The sequence below is a fragment of the Eurosta solidaginis genome, chromosome 4 (assembly GCF_040869045.1).
Source record: "Eurosta solidaginis isolate ZX-2024a chromosome 4, ASM4086904v1, whole genome shotgun sequence".
NCBI classification, from domain to species: Eukaryota; Metazoa; Arthropoda; class Insecta; order Diptera; family Tephritidae; genus Eurosta; species Eurosta solidaginis.
The window spans coordinates 236,490,903-236,511,486 of NC_090322.1; the positions used below are offsets into that span (position 1 = coordinate 236,490,903).

The 20,584-nt window shown below is 35.3% G+C and overlaps 2 protein-coding genes and 1 long non-coding RNA gene across 4 annotated transcripts in view; 2 read left to right on the top strand and 1 right to left on the bottom strand.

Moving 5' to 3' along the window:
- The window catches only part of HDAC6 (histone deacetylase 6), a 72,881-nt gene extending 66,622 nt beyond the window's left edge, over positions 1-6,259 (bottom strand). The window contains exon 1 of the mRNA XM_067785077.1: positions 5,868-6,259. Within this exon, the coding sequence (XP_067641178.1) occupies positions 5,868-5,870 (3 nt within the window). The 5' untranslated portion in view covers positions 5,871-6,259. The remainder of the gene's footprint in view (positions 1-5,867) is intronic.
- Positions 2,563-3,578, top strand: LOC137249226 (uncharacterized). The gene is made up of 2 exons (XR_010952296.1): positions 2,563-3,015; positions 3,142-3,578. It is a non-coding gene; the product is annotated as an uncharacterized lncRNA (long non-coding RNA).
- A 7,153-nt stretch (positions 6,260-13,412) lies between the features above and the next one.
- On the top strand, positions 13,413-18,607 carry LOC137249227 (solute carrier family 35 member E1 homolog). Of its 2 annotated transcripts, none has more exons than XM_067780538.1 (5): positions 13,413-13,432; positions 17,173-17,381; positions 17,434-17,559; positions 17,643-17,882; positions 17,959-18,607. In XM_067780538.1, exons 2-5 carry the CDS (start codon positions 17,184-17,186, stop codon positions 18,214-18,216), a joined length of 822 nt encoding a protein of 273 aa, XP_067636639.1. In that variant the 5' UTR covers positions 13,413-13,432; positions 17,173-17,183; the 3' UTR covers positions 18,217-18,607. The 2 variants fall into 2 exon arrangements, with proteins under 2 accessions (XP_067636639.1, XP_067636638.1); XM_067780537.1 differs by lacking the exon at positions 13,413-13,432 and adding an exon at positions 13,447-13,982 and having other exon boundaries at positions 17,959-18,606.
- The last annotated feature ends 1,977 nt before the right edge of the window (positions 18,608-20,584 follow it).

The following is a 20,584-nucleotide window of genomic DNA, read 5'->3' on the forward strand; positions in this document are numbered from 1 at the left end:
ACAATTTCTTTGAAAAGAATGCAAGTGGTTCTGACTTATTATTAAACGTTTGATGTATGACACCACCTATTGCCGTATTGGATGCATCTACATTTAAAGAAAGTTTTGCATCTTTGTTAAAATGATTTAACAATATCGCAGATGCAAACTTTTCTTTAATGCATTCGAAAGCTTTATTAGATGTATCGTCCCAAATTAAAATCTTGTCTCGCTTCTTATTTGTTCTATTAATTAAATCATAGATAACTGTCGTAAACTCTGCTAATTTTGGTATATATCGATGGTAATAATTAACCATACCAATAAATTTTTGTGCCTGCTTAATAGATTTTGGACGATCAAAATTTCGAATGGCTAAACTTTTTCTTCTGAGGGTCTAATTCCCGTTTCAGAAATATTATGTCCTAAAAAGTCAACATTTGTTACGCCAAAAGTACATTTACTTGGTTTTATATTTAAACCGTACTCCGTTAGGCGCAGAAATAGTACGCGAAGATCTTTGAAATGTTGTTCCTCATTTTCGCTTGCCACTAAGAGATCATCAATATATGTAAAAACAAAGTCTAAATCATTAACTACTTCATTAATAAATCGTTGAAGTTTGCGCGGAGTTCCTAAGCCCGAAAGGCATTCGTACAAATTCAAACATGCCAAAAGGCGTAGTGATTGCAGTTTTATAGATATCCTCTTCTGCCATTGGAATTTGGTGATAAGCTCTTACCAAATCTAATTTTGAAAATATTTTCTTATTTCTTAGATTCATGTTGAAGTCATGAACATGGGGCAAAGGATAACGATCAGGAACTGTTACGACATTTAATCTTCTAAAATCTCCACAAGGACGCCAGTCATTTAACTCCTTCTTGGGTACAAGATGTAAAGGAGATGCTACTGCTGAATTAGAAGGTCTACATATCCCTATCTTTACTAAAAAATCGAATTCAGTTTTAGCTACTTTGAATTTAATGGGGTTTAAACGTCTTGGTTTAGAAAATGGCAAATTTCCTTCAGTGACTAATCTGTGAACTGTTGTATGTCTAACTGGTTGTGAATAATCTGGTTCAGAAAATAAAGAAGGAAATTCTTTTAGTAACTTTGTAAATTTGTTATCAACAGCGAAAACTTTTGGTAGCGAAACATTACAAACACATTGTTTTAACTGAAAGATTTGTTATCGGATCTACTAAGCAATTGCGTTTAACATCAACTAAGAGACCATATTTACACAAAAAATCAGCACCGATAATTGGTTTAGCTATATCCGCTATTAAAAACGTGAACGGAAATTCGCGACGCAGTCCTAAATTAATATTTAAAAGTTTTTTACCGTATGTCGAAATTGTTGAACCGTTAGCTGAAGTTAAAATAATATCTGATGACTTTTTCGAACTTGAAGATTTTGAAACCGGAAGCACTGAAATTTCTGCTCCACTATCTATTAAAAAATTAAGTTTGTTTGTTTTATCAAAAATAAATAAGCGACGTGTAAAGGTGTCTAAATGTCCGTTGTTTGTCGCCGTAACAACGGATAACTTTAGTTTGACGAACTATTATTTTTAAAAGCGCATGGTTGTTCGCACTTCAAAGCCTGATTACCAAACTTATAATGATACCTACAGAGCCAATTTGGGTTGTCACGAGACTTTGATCGATATCTAGGAGGACTTCTAAAACGATTCCTACTAAAAGTTCGGGACCATGAATAATTTTGACTCATCTGATTTTTAATTTCACTGATCTCTAATGACAATTTTTCAAAATTTTTGCACATCATGTTAGTTGTTTGAACCAAATTTGAAATAATTGCATTTTCGCTTTTAGAATTTGGAAAATTACTAACTGAGGCTATTTCATTTTTATTATAAACTTCCCAAATATTATCGGCTAATTTAACTAATTCACTTATTTCATTCAAATTCGAACTAGTAAGAATAATACTTAAATTTTTGGGCAACTTTCTTATCCAAAGCTTTTTAAGAATTTCTTTGCTAAAATTGTTTCCAGAGAGTAGCACTAGAGACCGATAAAACTCAGAAGGTTTACGATCTCCCATTTCTGAATCGGATAACACTCGATCTAATTTGGCATTTTCACTTAATGAGTGCCGTTCAATTAAAATTTTCTTTAATACAGAAAATTTGTCATTTTCAGGAGGATTTTAAATAAAATCAAGAATTGTCATAATTACATCCTGTGGAAGTGCAGTTATGACATATTCATATTTTGTCCCTTCCTGAGTAATGTTCTTTCGACTAAATTGCATTTCAGCATGGATGAACCATGCTTCAGGGCAATTAGTCCAAAATTGGGGAAGTTTTACCGATGTAGCAAAAATTTCATTATTTTGATTCACATATGGATTTGATTTCGTGGTGTAGATTTACGTATATTATTTGATGGTGAATGAAACATTGTTAATAGAAATAACTACAAAAATTATATTATAGGAAGAAATAAAAATGTCCGGAAAGGAGCGTTTACAAAACCCAAATTATTAATCTATTTTGATACATATACAGATACAAATAAATAATATTAATACTAGATACAGCCCACCAAATATTTGTCGCAATGGTTTTAAAATTGATTGATGAATTTAGACAATGTATTGTGCAATGGCTTTAAAATTGATTGATGAAATTGGACAATGTATTGTGCAATGGCTTTAAAATTGATTGATGAAATTAGACAATGTATTGTGCAATGGCTTTAATTGTTTTGTATTTGTAGCTTTTGTTGTTGTTGCTCTTGCAATGTTTGATTGAAAGGCTGATGTTAATGATGCAGCGGTAACGTCTGAAATAATGACAATCCAAAAATACGACGAAGACGACGTCGTGCAGTTGAAAATAAACTAATTTTATAGAAGTGAATCTAGTTTTTGGACCACCACGTCTACGTCAAATACGCGTTAGAGAGGGCTCTTGTGATGTTCACGATATATTTGGTATATATTTTCAACTTGTTTTTCAGATAATTCTTCGAGTAGTGAGGACACTTCACACTAGTTTAAAGGTACGAATTATAAAAATTTTAGCGAGTTAGAGCTGGACGTTGCAAGATGTTACGCACGTTATTTGAAAGTGAATTTAAATAAATCTCTTCACTGGTCTTTTGTAAATCAATTAAAGTTTGTTCAAGTGCACCACCTTTAACAATTTGTTTAAGAATTTGCTGATAAAAACGTAATAAGTTGGATATAGTAAACAGAACTATGGTATCGTTTTCGGAAGTCAATATGGTTTCCACTCGCATAATATATAACTAGGAAGAGAATAAATCGATTTTTGCTGAACATCAACTGGTGGCGTTATTATTTCATACAGCATACAAGAATTAAAATTTGATTCGTTGTTTTTGAAGGACGGTTTTAATGTTTGGCTGGCTAGATCGCCAATGTGGTATTTAATATATAAATCACTATTTAATAATAAGCACTATTTATTTTTATAAAATATTTTTATTTAACCGCTCCTAAAAGTATGTTACAAAACGTTTTTAAATATTTCAACCGAATGAAAATTTTTGAAAGACAATATTTTACAATTGAAAAATAAAAATTAACAAGAACAAAAAAATTCAATTTATTTAAAGTAGGTACATTTAAAGTTGAATATAAATATAACCCTACAGGTGTCATGTGGGGACACATTGCAAGCGGGGCATACATTTTGTATGTCGGGGTTGATTCTGGATATGCAAGAGTTTAACCTGTTACAGTATCCAGAACGAAGTTGAGCCAGAGTGACTCGCGTTTCCCTGGGGAGTATGCGTTCCTCTTCCGCAAGTTTTGGGTACTGTACCCCGAGTACTGGATTCACCGGGCAATTCCCGGCATAAAGGTTCGACGCCTGTTTGTGGAGTTCACCAAGGACCTGCTTGTGTTTTTTTGCTTCATACGGCTGAGTTCTCAGGTGCCGTATTTCCTCAAAACGCTTACGGAGATGATTCCTTAAGTCCCTAGGTGGTGCTGGCTCATCAATCAGATGTCTGTTGGGATGCCCAGGTTTCTGGGTTTTCAACAGGGACTGTTTGGTTAGGATCTTATTTCTCTCCCTGATATGGAGTATTCTCGCCTCATTATGTAGATGGTGTTCTGGGGACATAAGAAGACAGCCCGTGGCGGTTCTGAGGGCAGTATTTTGGCAGGCCTGTAGCTTCTTCCAGTGGGTAGTTTTTAGGCTTGGAGACCATATGAAAATGTAGATCCTGATCAAACGTCACACCCAAGATTTTGGGGTGTAGGACAGTCGGTAGCGTAGTACCATCGAAGTGGATGTTCAAAATGATCGACATTTGGGACGTCCAAGTTGTAAATAGGGTCGCGGATGATTTAGTTGGTGATAATGCCAGGTTTCGCGAGGTGAAAAAACTGGAGAGATCAGAGAGGTAGCAGTTTATTCTGTTGCAAAGCTCATCGATCTTTGGGCCCGGACCTGTGGCCATTATTGTGCAGTCATCGGCGTAAGAAACGATAGTAACTCCTTCTGATGGCGAAGGTAGTTTTGATATGTAAAAATTCAACTAAAGTGGGGATAGGACACCACCCTGAGGCCCCCCTTGTTTAATTCTTCTTGGCTTTGATATTTCGTTTCTGAATTGCACCGATGCCTGCCGACCACCCAGATAATTTGCGGTCCACCTTTTAAGACATGGGGGAAGGGTAGACCCTTCCAAGCCTTGCAGTAACGTGCCATGAATGACCGTATCAAAAGCTTTTGATAGTTCTAGCGCTACGAGTCATGTTATATGGTGGGGCTTCTGATTTAAACCACAATTTATCTGGGTGCTAATGGCATTTAGCGATGTGGTGGTGCTATGGAGTTTTCTAAAGCCATGCTGATGACATGCTAGCTGCAAATTTGCTTTGAAGTGGGGGAGCAAAATGGCTTGAAGCGTCTTGCCTACTGGCGATGGGAGAGATATCGGGCGATAGGAGAGATATCGGGCGATATGACTCTTCTATGTTAGCTGGTTTCCCAGGGTTTGGTAGCGGGACCACCTTGGCCATTTTCCATTTTTCCGGTATGACAAAGGTGGAAAGAGACAGGTTGAAGACATGTGCTAAATATTTGAAACAATCTTTCCCTAGGCATTTAAGCATCGGCATGTCTATGCCGTCTGGGCCCACTGCTTTGGATGGTTTAGCATGACCGATGGCATCCTCAACCTCTCTGGCGCTGATGGTAAATGGTGACGCGCTGAACTTATGTTTACGTACGTGTCTGTTGACCCACGTCCAGGGCTTCTACTGCTTTGCTTACGGCTACTATTTCCGCTTAGAAAACGCTACAGTAATCCGGCAGCCTGCAGAATCTGTTTATTTACGGATCAGCACAGTATACCGCAGACCCTACTCCTTCCACTACTTTGGACCCATCTGTGTACACATGTATCGCCTCGTCCCCCATTTGAGCACCCTTGCGCCAACCGTCCACCCTCTCGTGGTCATTTTACGGTTTTTTGTAAATAACTTTCGACAGAAACAAAAATTTAAATTTTCATCGGATTCTAAAAACAGAGGTCGAGACGCGTCTTTTGATACCACCTTTGATAATTTTTGATAAAAATTAGGTGTTGCACCGTCTTGTAAAACATTAACGATATTAGCAGTTGACCCCTATTCTAGGCTTTACACTTTACCCGACTTAGAGATTTTGGTTGCACATTCCAACTAACGATGACAAGCTCTGCGGGTTACGGCTGTGTGGTGACAAATCCTATGGTTTGATGACATGAAACGCACATAAAAATAATACTCCTCCTCTAAATTAGGTAGGCTACGTCCCTGAACAAGTCTATGAAATACTAATGTAATACTCAAGAAAAAAAAAACAAAACATGTTTAAAATATTTTTGAAACTTACCATTTTTTATGTATAAGAAGTCTTGTGTATCTCTCTCTTGATCTTATTAAAGAAACATTTACTTTTGGCGCACATAAACCTCAGCTTTGTCCAAATATGGCAGTGGCATTTATTGTTCTAACAAAGCCACATTTGTAATCGTTTTTCTTTACACAATCGATATGCGACAATTCAAGTCACGAACACGCTTGAAGGTTGAATAAATTTTCTTATAATCAACATAAATTTAATGCAAATAAATTGTGTTTTGATGGATTCTTAAATTTCTTTACGCAAAAATTGTGCACAAAAACCTTTTTTCAGCATCAAGTTGATGAAGAAACGCGCCCAATAAAAAAAAATTCCAGCGCACAGATGTAAAAAGAAACCTGCCACACGTTTTATATATAAGTGCTTCTTCTTCTTCTCATTCACACCATTGTAAACATTGTTTACTATATAGTTTGGCAGCTTAAGTAGAGGTTATGTTGCGAATAGAGTGGAAGGCAGTGGACTAGGCAGTCGAATGTCATATAATGAAGGAATGGTGTTCGGAGATTTTTCGAAGTTAAAAAAAAAATGATAAAAGCTTTAATATAAATAAAACTATTGTTTTAATAACAACAAAAACGCCATATATATTCTGTATACATAAATTTGTAAGGATTATCTCACTTTAAAATTTGAATTAAATAATTTAAAGTTTTGTTTTGAAACTGAGTCGAGAACTGTGCGTGTGAATGTGCGAATTTTCACCGATCAGCTGTTAGTTGCGCTACTTGGTAAAATTTACAATCATGTTACACGTGTGGCGCTTTTTATTTTGAATCTAATTTAAATAAATTTTGCTTTCCGCATGTTGCCGCATTGTTGCAGGCTACAAATCTTCTAGTATTCTTATTTCCGCGGAAATATATGCAACTATTTCATCTGTAAATACTACAAAGTTTTATTAAACTATCAAATGCAACTCAGCTTGAAGTACTCTTACGTACTAAAAATGCAGCTCTAGACCTGAGATTTGCATCAGGTGAGCGGGGCTGTTTGTAGTTTTGACGTTTATCGCTTAGTTGACACACTTGTATAGGTACACTATGGTTATAAGTCACCATTAATTCGCCTTAAGGGTGTTGGCATACTTTGCAAGTGAAATTTTTTTCCCACTGGTTGTTAAATTTTCCAACATTTTTCGCAAATAAAAACTGCAATATAAAAATCGATTACGACACAAAATATGTTAGCAAGTATTTTTGTTGTATAGGGAGAATGTTTATAACAGTTCTTAGCGAAATTTTGTATGTGAATGGGCAAGGCGTAATAAACTTCAATTGCCAAGTCTGAAGTTCCTTCATATTTACAAATGCAACATCTTGAGCCCCTATTATGAGCATTTTTCGATCTTCGATCATCGCTGGCTATCGAACATCGAAAATCGAATTTGAAATTGGTATTATGAGATCAAGGCCCCTATTATGAGCATCTTTCAATCTTCGACTGTGGTCGAAAGAGCTGATCAAACGAATTTTCATTCGGTATTATGACGCACGTTCGATGAAGGCAAGCATTATTGTGAATTTCGATAAATTCAAAAGTTCACAATAGCACATTTCCTTCAGCTGTCAAATAAAATAAAATAAATAGACAAAAGGAGAAAATGCAATATTGAAAATAAAAGTATGACTACGACGGAATTGTGGTTTTATGATTCGTCAGATGAAGAGAAAAGCTTACTGGAGCTAGCCAGAAGGTGAGGGATGCTTCAAATACTTTGAAAATGAATTACACCACGTAAGTGTAGCTTTCTAAATAAGTTGTTAAATTGTTGAAATTATAAGTTTTGTTTATAGATTTATTCAAAACTTCAGACTATCCAAAGAAGCGTTCATGGACTTGTTGTCCAGTACAGATGAACTGCTTCAGCAATGCACAAGAGCCAAGCATATTCCTAATATTCTAAAATATGCAACAGTTCTCCGATTTTGTGCTCGGGGATCCTACCAACTGAGCATTGGAAACGAAAATGCATTCGTACTTGCCCAGCCGAATGTGTCTGTGGTTCTAACAGAGGTATTGATAGTCTTGGAAAATTTTATTTGTGAAAGATGGATAGAATTCAATTATGAGGAGGCTGAGCTACATCAGTCAAAGTTGCATTTCTATAATGTTAGCAGAATTCCAGGGATTGGCTGTGTTGATGGCACACACATTAAAATTGTTGCTCCCAAAAAAGAATTACAGAATTTATATTACAACAGAAAAGGATTCAACAGCATTAATGCTATGATTGTAAGTATACCATTTTGATATTAGTTTCAGGTTGTAAATACATAAGTTTACATCTTTATACAAATATTTTTTAGGTTTGTGACCATTCTATGACAATACGATACATAAATGCAAAATATCCGGGAGCAATACATGATTCTTGTGTGTTATCTAATGAAGAGGACGACCATGATATCCCATTCGCCGAAATTGAATCCACAACCAACTCGGAAGCAGAAGAAATCAGAAACTAAATATTGCGAGTTTTGTAGATACTTCATTTTATTGAAATAAAAAATCCATATACATGTATATATATAAAAAAATTTTTGGTAAATTCATTATGGTTCTTAAAAGCTAAATATTTTCAGTTTTCATAATACAGTCTTAAATTTTATTATAAATTTGGTATAAAAAATATCTCTTCAGTTTCATATGTTTGTTAAAAAAAAAAATCAGGTATTGTTCAGCACTTAAAGCATAAATTTGTGATGGCCTTATTTTTTCACTTGGCTTTTATACAACTCCAACTTTTCCTGTTTCAATTTCAAAAAATCACGTTTATAATAGTACTCCAAGCTATACGTTCTCTTCGCACACTTTTCTGTCTCAAGAGCACTTTTTTTGATCTCTTCCAACGTTTTCAGCATCTCTTCTTAAACATTTTTTTGCTTTGCTGTCTGCTCTTGCAATAGTTTGAGCCTATCGTTTTTGCTGCACTTTTTCGATTTGCTTTTCGTTGCCTCTCCTCATCAGGTGCACCACTTTGTCCACTTACTTCCAAATTCTCATCCGATTCTAAGTTATCACTATATAATCGCTCCACAATCATATCTTCACATTCTTCATTCGCATTAGTACTAATGCCATGCTCTTGTCCAGGTGGATCTACACTGGTCTGAAGACTTAACAAACCCATTATAGACTCTTCTGAATGCGTAAAGATATTTAACCTTTTTGGTACACCACCAGTTGCACGGTATTCCACTATGTTCTCCGACATTTTTGTTTTTGTTTTTGACCGTGTCAGCCCACACCTGAGACGACAAAAATAAAGTTGTATTATGCAGAATTGACTTCTATGGTTCTTTAGTTCACTTTAATCCACTTTTCCGTCGTTCTTACTGATGGTCCTAAACAGTTTAGCTCCACTGTTATATCATCCCACTTTTTTGTCACCTGAACCTTTGTGCAAGTTCATTTTGCTATATGGGAATTTTTTTCCATAATTGAAACCAGTCTTTCAAGCTGTTGTTTTTTACTCACGACCTTGGACCTATATAAAATTAATTCATATCAGAGAAAAATTGTAAGTTTACAAACGGCGATGGTTACTAGGACATGTTTCTGAATTTCACTTCTTCATCAGCTAGCTTTCCTTTGTAAACTTACAATTTTTCTCTAATATCAATTACAAAAACCATTGTATAAAGCAATATGAGCAAAGCTCGCTAATTAAATACATAAAATTAATTCAAATATTTTAAAATTACTACTAGGTAGTAAAAATTAGAACATAAATACAAAAAACTTACATTTTAAACAATTCTTTTTCTGTTCGATACAGCGTCGACAACAAATTTCTATTCGCTACAAAATTCGGTACACAACGAAAATTTCGACAGAGATGAGGTGTCATAATACCAACTTCTAATTCGATTTTCGATGTTCGATAGCCAACGAAGATCGAAGATCGAAAGATGCTCATAATAGAGGCCCAAATCTCTGTCGAAATTTTCGTTGTGTATCTAATTTTGAAGCGAATAGAAATTTGTTGTCGACGCTGTATCGAATAGAAGAAAATAGTTTGAAACGTAAGTTTTTCGTGTTTATCTTTTACTTTTTTGCTACCTAACAGTAATTTTAAACTATTTTTATTAATCGTTTATATTGTAGGATGCTTTATTTTATTAAAATTAATATCCACACAAAAGTTATTTAAAAGAAAATGTTATATTTTCATGATACAAAATTGAATAATAATGAAAATTTTTGAAAAATCAATTATTGAAAATTTAAATGTAGTAAAACCAATTAAAATTAGAAAGTTCAAAGTAACATAATAACAAAGTTAAATAAAAATAATTGAGTCAATATAATTTAAGAGATATCGAGTTCAGTTGAAAAAACATCTCCAAGGAGGTACCACCAAAGCAAATATGTAGCTATTTATTGTGAGAAATAAACACCTAATTGATAGCAGTAATGAGGCGTAAGTAATCAAAAAGAAATTATATAAGCGGCCGCCGTGGTATGTTGGTAGCGTGCTCCGCCTATCACACCGTATGCCCTGGGTTCAACTCCCGGGCAAAGCAACATCAAAATTTTAGAAATAAGATTTTTCAATTAGAAGAAAATTTTTCTAAGCGGGGTCGCCCCTCGGCAGTGTCTGGCAAGCGCTCCGATTGTATTTCTGCCATGAAAAGCTCTCAGTGAAAACTCATCTGCCTTGCAGATGCCGTTCGGAGTCGGCATAAAACATGTAGGTCCCGTCCGGCCAATTTGTAGGGAAAAATCAAGAGGAGCACGACGCAAATTGGAAGAGAAGCTCGGCCTTAGATCTCTTCGGAGGTTATCGCGCCTTACATTTATTTATTTATTTACATATAGGTCCAAGGTCGTGAATTCAAAACAACTGCTTGGAAGATTGGTTTAAAAAATTGGACTAAATCCGTTTATAACAAATGGAACTTGCAGAAAGGATCAGGTGGAAAAAATTCCGAGTGCATTCTCGTACCCGATTCTCAGTTGAGACAATCCCTAGTGCAAAATCTGAGAATGGTTGCCATTTTCAAAAAGGTTGGAATAGACTTGGCTCTTGTGCATTGTTGCAGCCATTCATCTTTACTGGATAGCAAGGCCATGAACGCTTCTATGGTCATTATGAACTTAAGTTTTTAACACATGTAACAATATGTTTAGAAAGTTACAATGTTTAGAAAGCTACAATTACGCGTTGAAATTCATTTCAGCGTTTTATACTTCTGGCTAGTTGCAGTACTTAAGCCTTTTTCTTCATAATAAATAATTTTGCTTTTATTTTATTTGACAGATGATGGGAATGTGGTTTTCCGACCGGATAAATTTATCGAACTATCGAACAATGACACTAGTCTTGATCGAATGAGTGTCATAATACCGAATGAAAATTCGTTCGATCAACTCTTCCGTTCACGGTCGAAGATCGAATTTGCCTCATAATAGGGGCCTTGGTTGATTGTGGCGATGTTATTGGAATGCATAAGCTTGTGTTAAACGCATCTATATGAAAAATGTCATTGTACCGCGGCCTTCAAATAATAGCTGACAGGCAGGACGGCTGTCGCGAATGGCCAGAGAATGGAAGAAAGGTTTGTTTTTTCCTCGCGGTTATTAAATTGAAGTGCAATACATTGCCCATTCGCGTTTCAAATCAGCTTTTCTTTTAAATGTGTATACAGAATATCAGATTACATATTAATATTCATTTCTAAAATCTAGTTAATAGATTAAATTCGAGCAGCCAGTTAAGCAAACAATTTAAAATATGTAAATAATGCAATATACCAGTCGTCTACAAAAATGATTGAAAAACACTATTGAGCAAATGATTTAAGTAATCGAACAGGCGATCAAGGCTGTTTACTATTGTGACTGTTTTTATCACACATTCGCTACTTGTATGAATTCACAATGCACGTAGGTATGGCAATAAAGGAATAGAAAGATTTTTCACTTGTATGAATTCACGATGGTCTGGAAGAACACAATACTTTTTGTTTTTAATATTTTTTTATCGTACTGATGTTTAAAACACGCCTTTTAATTAGACGTGTATTTATGTAGAATAATCGATCTTTTTATTTTTTATTTAATCGATCTTTTTTTAGAAATGTAGAATCGTTTTTTTTTTAAATCGTTCGATTCTTTTGGGATCGAAGCTTTCATCACTATCTGCTATACGGACGCTTGAGGAAATATGTACATATTCTGTAATTTTTATTATTTTTATAAATATAGCTTTATTGTGTTGTTGGCTTCGAGAGAAAGATGAAGAAACTTCTGCGAACTTCTGGTAAGCAATATATTGAAAATGTGTTTACCTATTTTTGGCATGATCATATATGTATGTAATACTCCTATATTGCTAATACAGGCGGGTACGCTTACAAACATCAGAGTGCCGATATATTGCTGTTTAAAACTTTTTGTTTTTGAAATAAAAAATTGAATGTACCCAAATTTAAATTTTTTCTTCTCACGCTTATTAAATTAAATTTCGTAGGCTGTCTTTTTTTGATTTCAAAATCTAAACTAATTGCGAGCATATTGTATTAGCAATATAGGAGTATTACATATGTATATGGGTATGATACTATGTTTTGAAATAAAAGATTCAAAAAAGCGTAAAAATTTAGTGGATGGTTTAAATCGACGTTTGGTATGTGTAGAATACGGTATTTTACTCAATTTCAATCCTAGACGTCCATCCCGATATCTGCTTTTGGATTAGAATTTGAATAAAATAAATAAAAAATATAATTTTTTCCATAATTTAGTGTATAAATTTTTCGGTGAAACTTTGCGACTCAGGGCCCCTCGGAGCTGGGGCCCTGTTGCATCGCACCGCTTGCACCAGTCTCGGTACGGCCCTGCCTGCTTTATTTGTCGGGGAAAATTGAGTAAATGGTTAAGTACGTAAGTAAGTACATTGTTACAAAGAATAAGCAAAATGTGAATAAACTTTGTTCGTTACGATTTAATCGATTAAATCGATTTTTTTCTAGAATCGAATCGAAAAAATCGATTCTTATAAAATCGAATCGAATCCAGCTCTAATTCCTATCACGTCTGACGGAAACACGTTTGTATTCTGAATTCACAATTCACGGTTGCTGTCTAACAATAAAAATTGTGTTCGCTCTAAGCACCGATTGTGAATAGCTTAATAGTTGTGGGACTAGGCAACTCTACGCAAATGTTTTGCAATTTATTGCTCTTCCCATCATTGTTTACTATATAGTTTGGCAGCTTAAATTGAGGTTATGTTGCGAATTGGGTGGAAGGCAGTGAAATAAGCAGTCGAATGACATATAATGAAGGAATGGTGTTCGGAGTTTTTTTCAAAGTTAAAAAAATAATGATAAAAGCTTTAATATAAATCAAAATATTGTTTTAATAACAACAAAAACGCCTTATATAATCTATATACATAAATTCGTAAGGATTATCTCACTTTAAAATTTGAGCTAAATAATCTAAATTTTATTTTGAAACTGAGTCGAGAACTGTGCGTTAGAATGTGCGAATTTTCACCGATCAGCTGTGAGTTGCGCTACTTGGTAAGATTTACAATACTTCTCATTTTTCAACGTAACTATTAAAAATAAGAACTACTGTGCATTGTTTACTATACTACTGTGTGATAAGAAATCAGCAAAAGTGTTTGCTCCTCTTATTATTTAACGATAATAATTTAAATATATAGTTTAATAACATGTTGAAATACTCGATAGAAGCAGATCGCGACTAAGTAAATAGTAAGCCAAAAACTAAAAATGCCTAGTGGATTGAGAGGCGTTTTATCAAGGCATGTCCTGGCTGTTGTGGTTCTCTGCATACTTTGGTATTTGATATCCTCGAGCAACAATGTTATAGGAAAGATGGTATTGAACGAATTTCCATTTCCAATGACAGTGACAATGATACAATTATGCAGTATCGCTATATATAGTGGACCATTCTTTAAACTTTGGAATGTACGGCCATGTCAAAATATTTCTCGTGGCTATTATTGGCGTATGATTATACCATTGGCGTTGGGAAAGTTCCTATCATCACTTACATCGCACATATCTTTGTGGAAAGTGCCAGTGTCCTATGCTCATACGGGTAAGCGATTGGTGGAATATGTACATACATAAATAAAAATATGTGCAGAAAATCGTATTGACGCTACAGTTTCAATGAGAGATATGTACAAATTTATGACACGTTGCGTCTTTTTTTTCAGCGAATACTATTTTTGCTGATACGTTACAAACATGCTTCCGTCAGTTGAGTGATAGAAAATTTTTTTTGAACGGTGTATTGCAAATAATTACCCATAAAGTTTAATGCGGCAGTTATGCGGCAGTTACTCACGAACGTACGTACCAAAAACGTGTCAGCTGACACGACCTATCTTATGAGTGTGCAATGTAAACGAAAACTCACCGACGTGCAACGCCCGTACGTACGTAGCCCGGAACGTAGAAATCAAAACAATTTTGATTTTTCCGTAAGAACGTGTCAGCTGATCGCTCTCTCACTAGACAGAGTTGCCTAGTAAACTTTTGTGCGCTAATTTTTAACCGTTTGCACTTTTATGCAAAAACACCTAATTAAAGTTTGAAAAATTGTGAAAATAATTCGAAATAATTATGTAAAAGTGAAGATTATAAATATGTAATCTATTTATACTTATTTAATATTTATTCCGGCCTTTTACAATATCAAAAATTAAATTGGAAAAAGTTGATGTTTCCATAAGCATGCATGCAAACTGGCCAATGGCAACAGTGCTTTGTTGTAAACAATACACACACAAATATGTTATGTACATGTACACAGACGCACACATTGATTCCTACGGGCTTGAGAATTCGGTCAAACGTGCTTCGTACGACAAACGTCCGTACGTACGGCACACGTCGGTGGGTAACTGCCGCATTACTCACGAACGTACGTAGAAAAAACGTGTCAGCTGACACGACCTATCTTATGAGTGTGCAATGTAAACGAAAACTCACCGACGTGCAACGCCCGTACGTACGTAGCCCGGAACGTAGAAATCAAAACAATTTTGATTTTTTCCGTAAGAACGTGTCAGCTGATCGCTCTCTCACTAGACAGAGTTGCCTAGTAAACTTTTGTGCGCTAATTTTTGACCGTTTGCAGTTTTATGCAAAAACACCTAATAACAGTTTGAAAAATTGTGAAAATAATTCGAAATAATTATGTAAAAGTGCTGATAATAAATATTTAATCTATTTATACTTATTTAATATGTATTCCGGCCTTTTACAATATCAAAAATTTAATTGGAAAAAGTTGATGTTTCCATAAGCATACATGCAAAATGGTCAATGGCAACAGTGCTTATCTGTAAACAATACACACACAAATATGTTATGTACATGTACACAGACGCACACATTGATTCCTACGGGCTTGAGAGTTCGGTCAAACGTGCTTCGTACGACAAACGTCCTTACGTACGGCACACGTCGGTGGGTAACTGCCGCATTAAACCCTCTGTAACATACTGTAGACCATAGGCAACATACCATTTAACCTTCGTCAATTCACGCAGCAATTATTTTTTCGTTTTGTCAAGCATTGTAGACGGTAGTCTACGTTTCATTCTTTCTACGAAACATGTGTTTGCTCATAAAGTACCGTTAGCCTTTTCAAAGTAAAGCTGTAGACATTGGTGATTTATTGGTAACCGTATCGGTAACCTTATAACAGCTGATTCGACCAAGCTTAAGCTGGAGTCATTGGTGCCGTATGTCGTATCGCTGTATCCGTATCCCTAACGTAATCAGCTGTTTATCGTTACGACGGTAAACCAAAACACAATTAGAGCTGAGCTCAAAGCAGCTGTCGTTTACTGGAAACGATTCATTGACATCTGATATCTTGGAGCTTTAGACTCCCATTCAGTTCTTTCTTTACTTATTTCGACCAGAACGTATAAAAAAAAAAATTTGGATGAGACAACCCTCTGTTCGGCACAGAAAGATCTAAACAATAATTTTAGAGTATCTGAGATAGAAATCCGAAGGTTTATTGGTGTCGTATATCGTATGTCACTTGTCCAGCTACCCAGGGTAATCAACCATTGTAGTTCCATCCTCGGCACAACTCTAATTTCACAGGTTAGGTCTTGTAACAAATTTGAAAAGATACGGCAAAATCTTCATTTCAATGACAATAGCAAATGTTTTCCAAGGAGCCACCCTGACGTTGACAGAATCTTTAAAATACGTCCCGTTGCGGACTATTTGAACGAAGTATGCGCGAAAGTTCCAATAGAAAGAAATTTCCACCTTTTCTAATCGCTAATAACTTTTCTGATAATTTTCTTCTACTGTTGCTCATTGTTGCCTGTCGGCTACACTCACCTTTTTATAATAGTATCCATACAAAATAAATAATTTAGAAATAAAAAAATAAAAAACTCACTTTTTATTCACGAATCCATCAGATTTAATTTAAATAAAATTTTTTCGTGGTGATGAGTTATAGAGGGTTAAGGGAAAGGACTTCTTACATAATTTTTCACACTTCACTGTAATATTAAGAGGAAAATTTGTATTCATAATCAACACTTTGAAATGTCGAAGAACTGTCAGATGGCCGAATGTTGTTGTTGTTGTTGTATTAACGATAAAGACACTCCCCGAAGGCCCTGTGGAGTGTTATCGATGTTGATGGTCCTTTGCCGGATATAGATCCGGTAACAAAGCACCATTAAGGTACTAGCCGACCATCTCGGGAACGATTTACATGACCACATTAAACCTTCAGGCCATCCCTCCCTCCCCACGCCCCAGTGCCATGAGGAGCTTGGGGTACCAGAGCCTCGTCCGTTAATGAAACAGGATTCGCCACGGGTAGGTGAGGTTGACAATTGGGTTGGAGAAGCTATATATTACGCTGACAACCCCTTGAGAGGGTTGCGCTACACAACCCCTTGAATGTAGCGAAAAAATCGTCGAGTGTAGCGAAAATAATGCAATAATTTGACGTAAAATCCCAAGCCGTTAAGTGTATCAAAAATACTCAACGGAGCGTTTAGAAAACTATCACTATACGATCAGAAAGCACCAGAAGGGCCGCCCATATTCGTAACACCTTCTAAACCTTCAGTGATTGCTTTTGCGGTACAACAAAAAAATGCTTGGCGCGAATTATCTCTGAGATATTTAGACCCAGCTACTCTTACTCTTACGGCAGTCGCTACTACAACAACAACCTATATCTTTCGCTCCATTGGCTTGAAATTTCATTCTTTGATCTGCTTTTTATTTTACAGTCAAAGCTACTATGCCACTCTTCACCGTAATCTTAACACGTTTATTATTTCGCGAAAAACAACCTACATTAGTTTACCTAAGCTTGGTACCAATTATAACAGGCGTTGGAATCGCAACCGTTACCGAGATATCATTCGACATGATTGGTTTAATAAGTGCTCTCGTTTCGACCATGGGATTTTCATTACAGAACATATTTTCCAAAAAGGTAATGATACACAATTTTTTTGAATATGCAATCAACACAAGTTGTTTTTCAGGTGCTAAAAGATACCGGCATGCATCATCTGCGACTTTTACATCTATTAGGAAAATTAGCTTTAATTTTGTTCTTGCCCATTTGGTTATTTGCCGATAGTTATAAAGTTATACAACATCCGGCTATTGTAAGTGCATTTTATTTTGAAGAAGTCAGTTTTATAAGTTTGAAAATATTTGCTATTGAATGCATTTTGTATATCTTTTGTAGATCGGCTTGGATTATCGAGTGATAGCATTGTTGTTCACTGATGGTGTTTTAAATTGGTTGCAAAACATTATCGCCTTCAATGTACTTTCATTGGTAACACCGCTCACGTATGCGGTTGCGAGTGCATCAAAACGTATTTTTGTGATAGCTGTATCGTTATTAATTTTAGGGAATCCAGTAACTTTGTTAAACTGCGCCGGTATGGCGTTAGCCATATTTGGTGTGCTCTGTTATAATCGGGTAAATTTTTTCATTTTGAAATTTATGTTATAACTACTATACGTTTTAATTAAAACAACAATCAAAACTGTTTTAGGCAAAGCAAATGTCTAGAGCGACAGAAACGTTATTACCATTAACACAAAATCATCGTATTAAATATGAACCTCTCAAAACAAATTTAGATCCTTATTATCAAGGAACAATGTCAAGCAGTGAAAATGGTTTTGCCAATAAACGTACAGATAAACAATATTCAAATAAACAAACACCGGCGGTGCCAAATAGTTTATTGGCAAAAGGAAATTTGCTCTCAAATGGTAGCAGCGCGACAACACGTTTACTTTTTGTTTAGGACAATCATATAATGATAGATAGTGCATACAACCGTACACATAGATCTACCCATGCAGCGTGTACAGCAATTAAAAACCCTATTAGAGTATAATCAGTTCCACAGGTTTTCCAAAATCGTCTTGATCGCAGTTTAGATCTATGTATGCGCTACGTATATTAACAAAAGAGACAGTATAGTTAGACCAAACTTAGATAAATATTATTATTATTTTCATTAATTATAAACCTTTATAATTAAAATTTGTCCTGTATATGTATGCAAAAAAATAGTTTTTCTACAAACGAGTGCGAGCACTTCTGTAACAATTTTAAAATTAAACATAAAAAGACTACTGTAAAAGATATTTATATTATACATAAAATATATATATATTTATTTAATTTACATATAAGTATTATATAATTTTGTCTACGGATTAGTTCAAGAACGTAATATTCCAAAAATTTGGCTACCAATATCCTCAACTGTCGCTGCGAAACCCATAGTACAGGTTTAAGGGCTAATTAAACTTCCTTAACCCTAACGCCATAGTCGTAACCATACCCATATCCATAACCATCTCCAATGTCATCGATTAATGGTGCCTTAACCTAAAAATCGTGAAAATTTCATAGAAATGAAGAAAACGCAAACAATTACAAACATATTCCACAAAAAATCTCTTAGTCACAACGTATCCAAAACAATGAATAAAATCTACAAAAAGTTATTAAATTCATCAACTCAAATATTTTTAGGTTATGGATATGGCGAGAAACAAAAAACCAATTGGTTTGGTTATGGTGTTAGCGTTATGGTATGGCACCATTAATCGATTACATTGATTTCCATAAGGTTGGTTCGATCAGCTGTTTTATCTGGTTATGGTTTTATGGTTATTGTGACGGACTTTTCCTTTGACTTTGCCGGGGTTAGCCTCAGTCCGCCCAGGGTTCCTGAAAGTAGAAATTCCTACCGGTCCTTCTAAAAGAATAACCCTGTTTATTTCTTATAAAACGTTATAAAAGTATTTATTTAATAAAAATTCTATTCTACTCCTAGCTGATTCCCTTGCTTTGTAAGAGGTGACTGAGGCGATAAAGCCCTCGGCCAACCTCTGCGGTCGAATGGAGTAATAAAGCCTCCAGACGAGTATACTTTTAGTACAAATGAAGTGAAAAACCTTCAGGTGTACTCTTGGTCGGTAGTGATAAAACCTACCGACTCGTATGCCTGTCTCCTAATCTCTGAATCTTAATGCGAACTCGTCCCCTTATATACTAATTTTTGCACGCAGGCAAACGGTTATTTTATAATAACAACTTTCAACTAATAGTATTAACAATATAAAACAACTGTTATTCCGGTAAATATTTCCTTCCCATGAATTTCCATGCACCATAATGCTCCTTATGGCGGCCACCGTGGTGTGATGGTAGCGTGCTCCGCCTATCACACCGTATGCCCTGGGTTCAACTCCCGGGCAAAGCAACATCAAAATTTTAGAAATAAGATTTTTCAATTAGAAGAAAATTTTTCTAAGCGGGGTCGCCCCTCGGCAGTGTCTGGCAAGCGCTCCGATTGTATTTCTGCCATGAAAAGCTCTCAGTGAAAACTCATCTGCCTTGCAGATGCCGTTCGGAGTCGGCATAAAACATGTAGGTCCCGTCCGGCCAATTTGTAGGGAAAAATCAAGAGGAGCACGACGCAAATTGGAAGAGAAGCTCGGCCTTAGATCTCTTCGGAGGTTATCGCGCCTTACATTTATTTTTTTTTTTATAATGCTCCTTATTGAATACAATGTCTTTGTACTTGCTCATACCCATGATTCAATTACTAGAGGTTTGTTCTCCAATGATGACAGATCTTTGACACTTCCAAATTGAAAAATCTGGACGGGTTGCATTTATGAAGTAAGAAAAACGGGGAATGATTCAATTCCCTTCAGTGAAAATTGTAGTAGAAAATTATCTTTGATAGTATGTTAGTTTTTGGGGAAATAATTCATTTTTCATTACTGAATGAAGAATGGGTTAACTTTTAAGCCACATTCCTTAACAAGGAATGAATGAATGAAGAGCAAGCATTCTTAAATCAATGATTTAAAATTTCAAATGATTGCACAGTTTTACAGCTCTGAAGTTAACATGCCCAATGAGTACATTTCGTTATGACATCTCCATTATTTACTAATAACATTTTTACGTGAATCGATTTAATAGTCGAGGTTTTGACATTGAACGATGAATTTTGAAATTGTTTAGGTTTCGTATATTCATAGGTTTACGTAAGTGCACGGTTTCGTGGTGTCCAAACTTTTCATAAAATTACCTATATTCAATGTTCAGCCAAACTAATAGATCGAGGCATAGTTAATAAATTCACT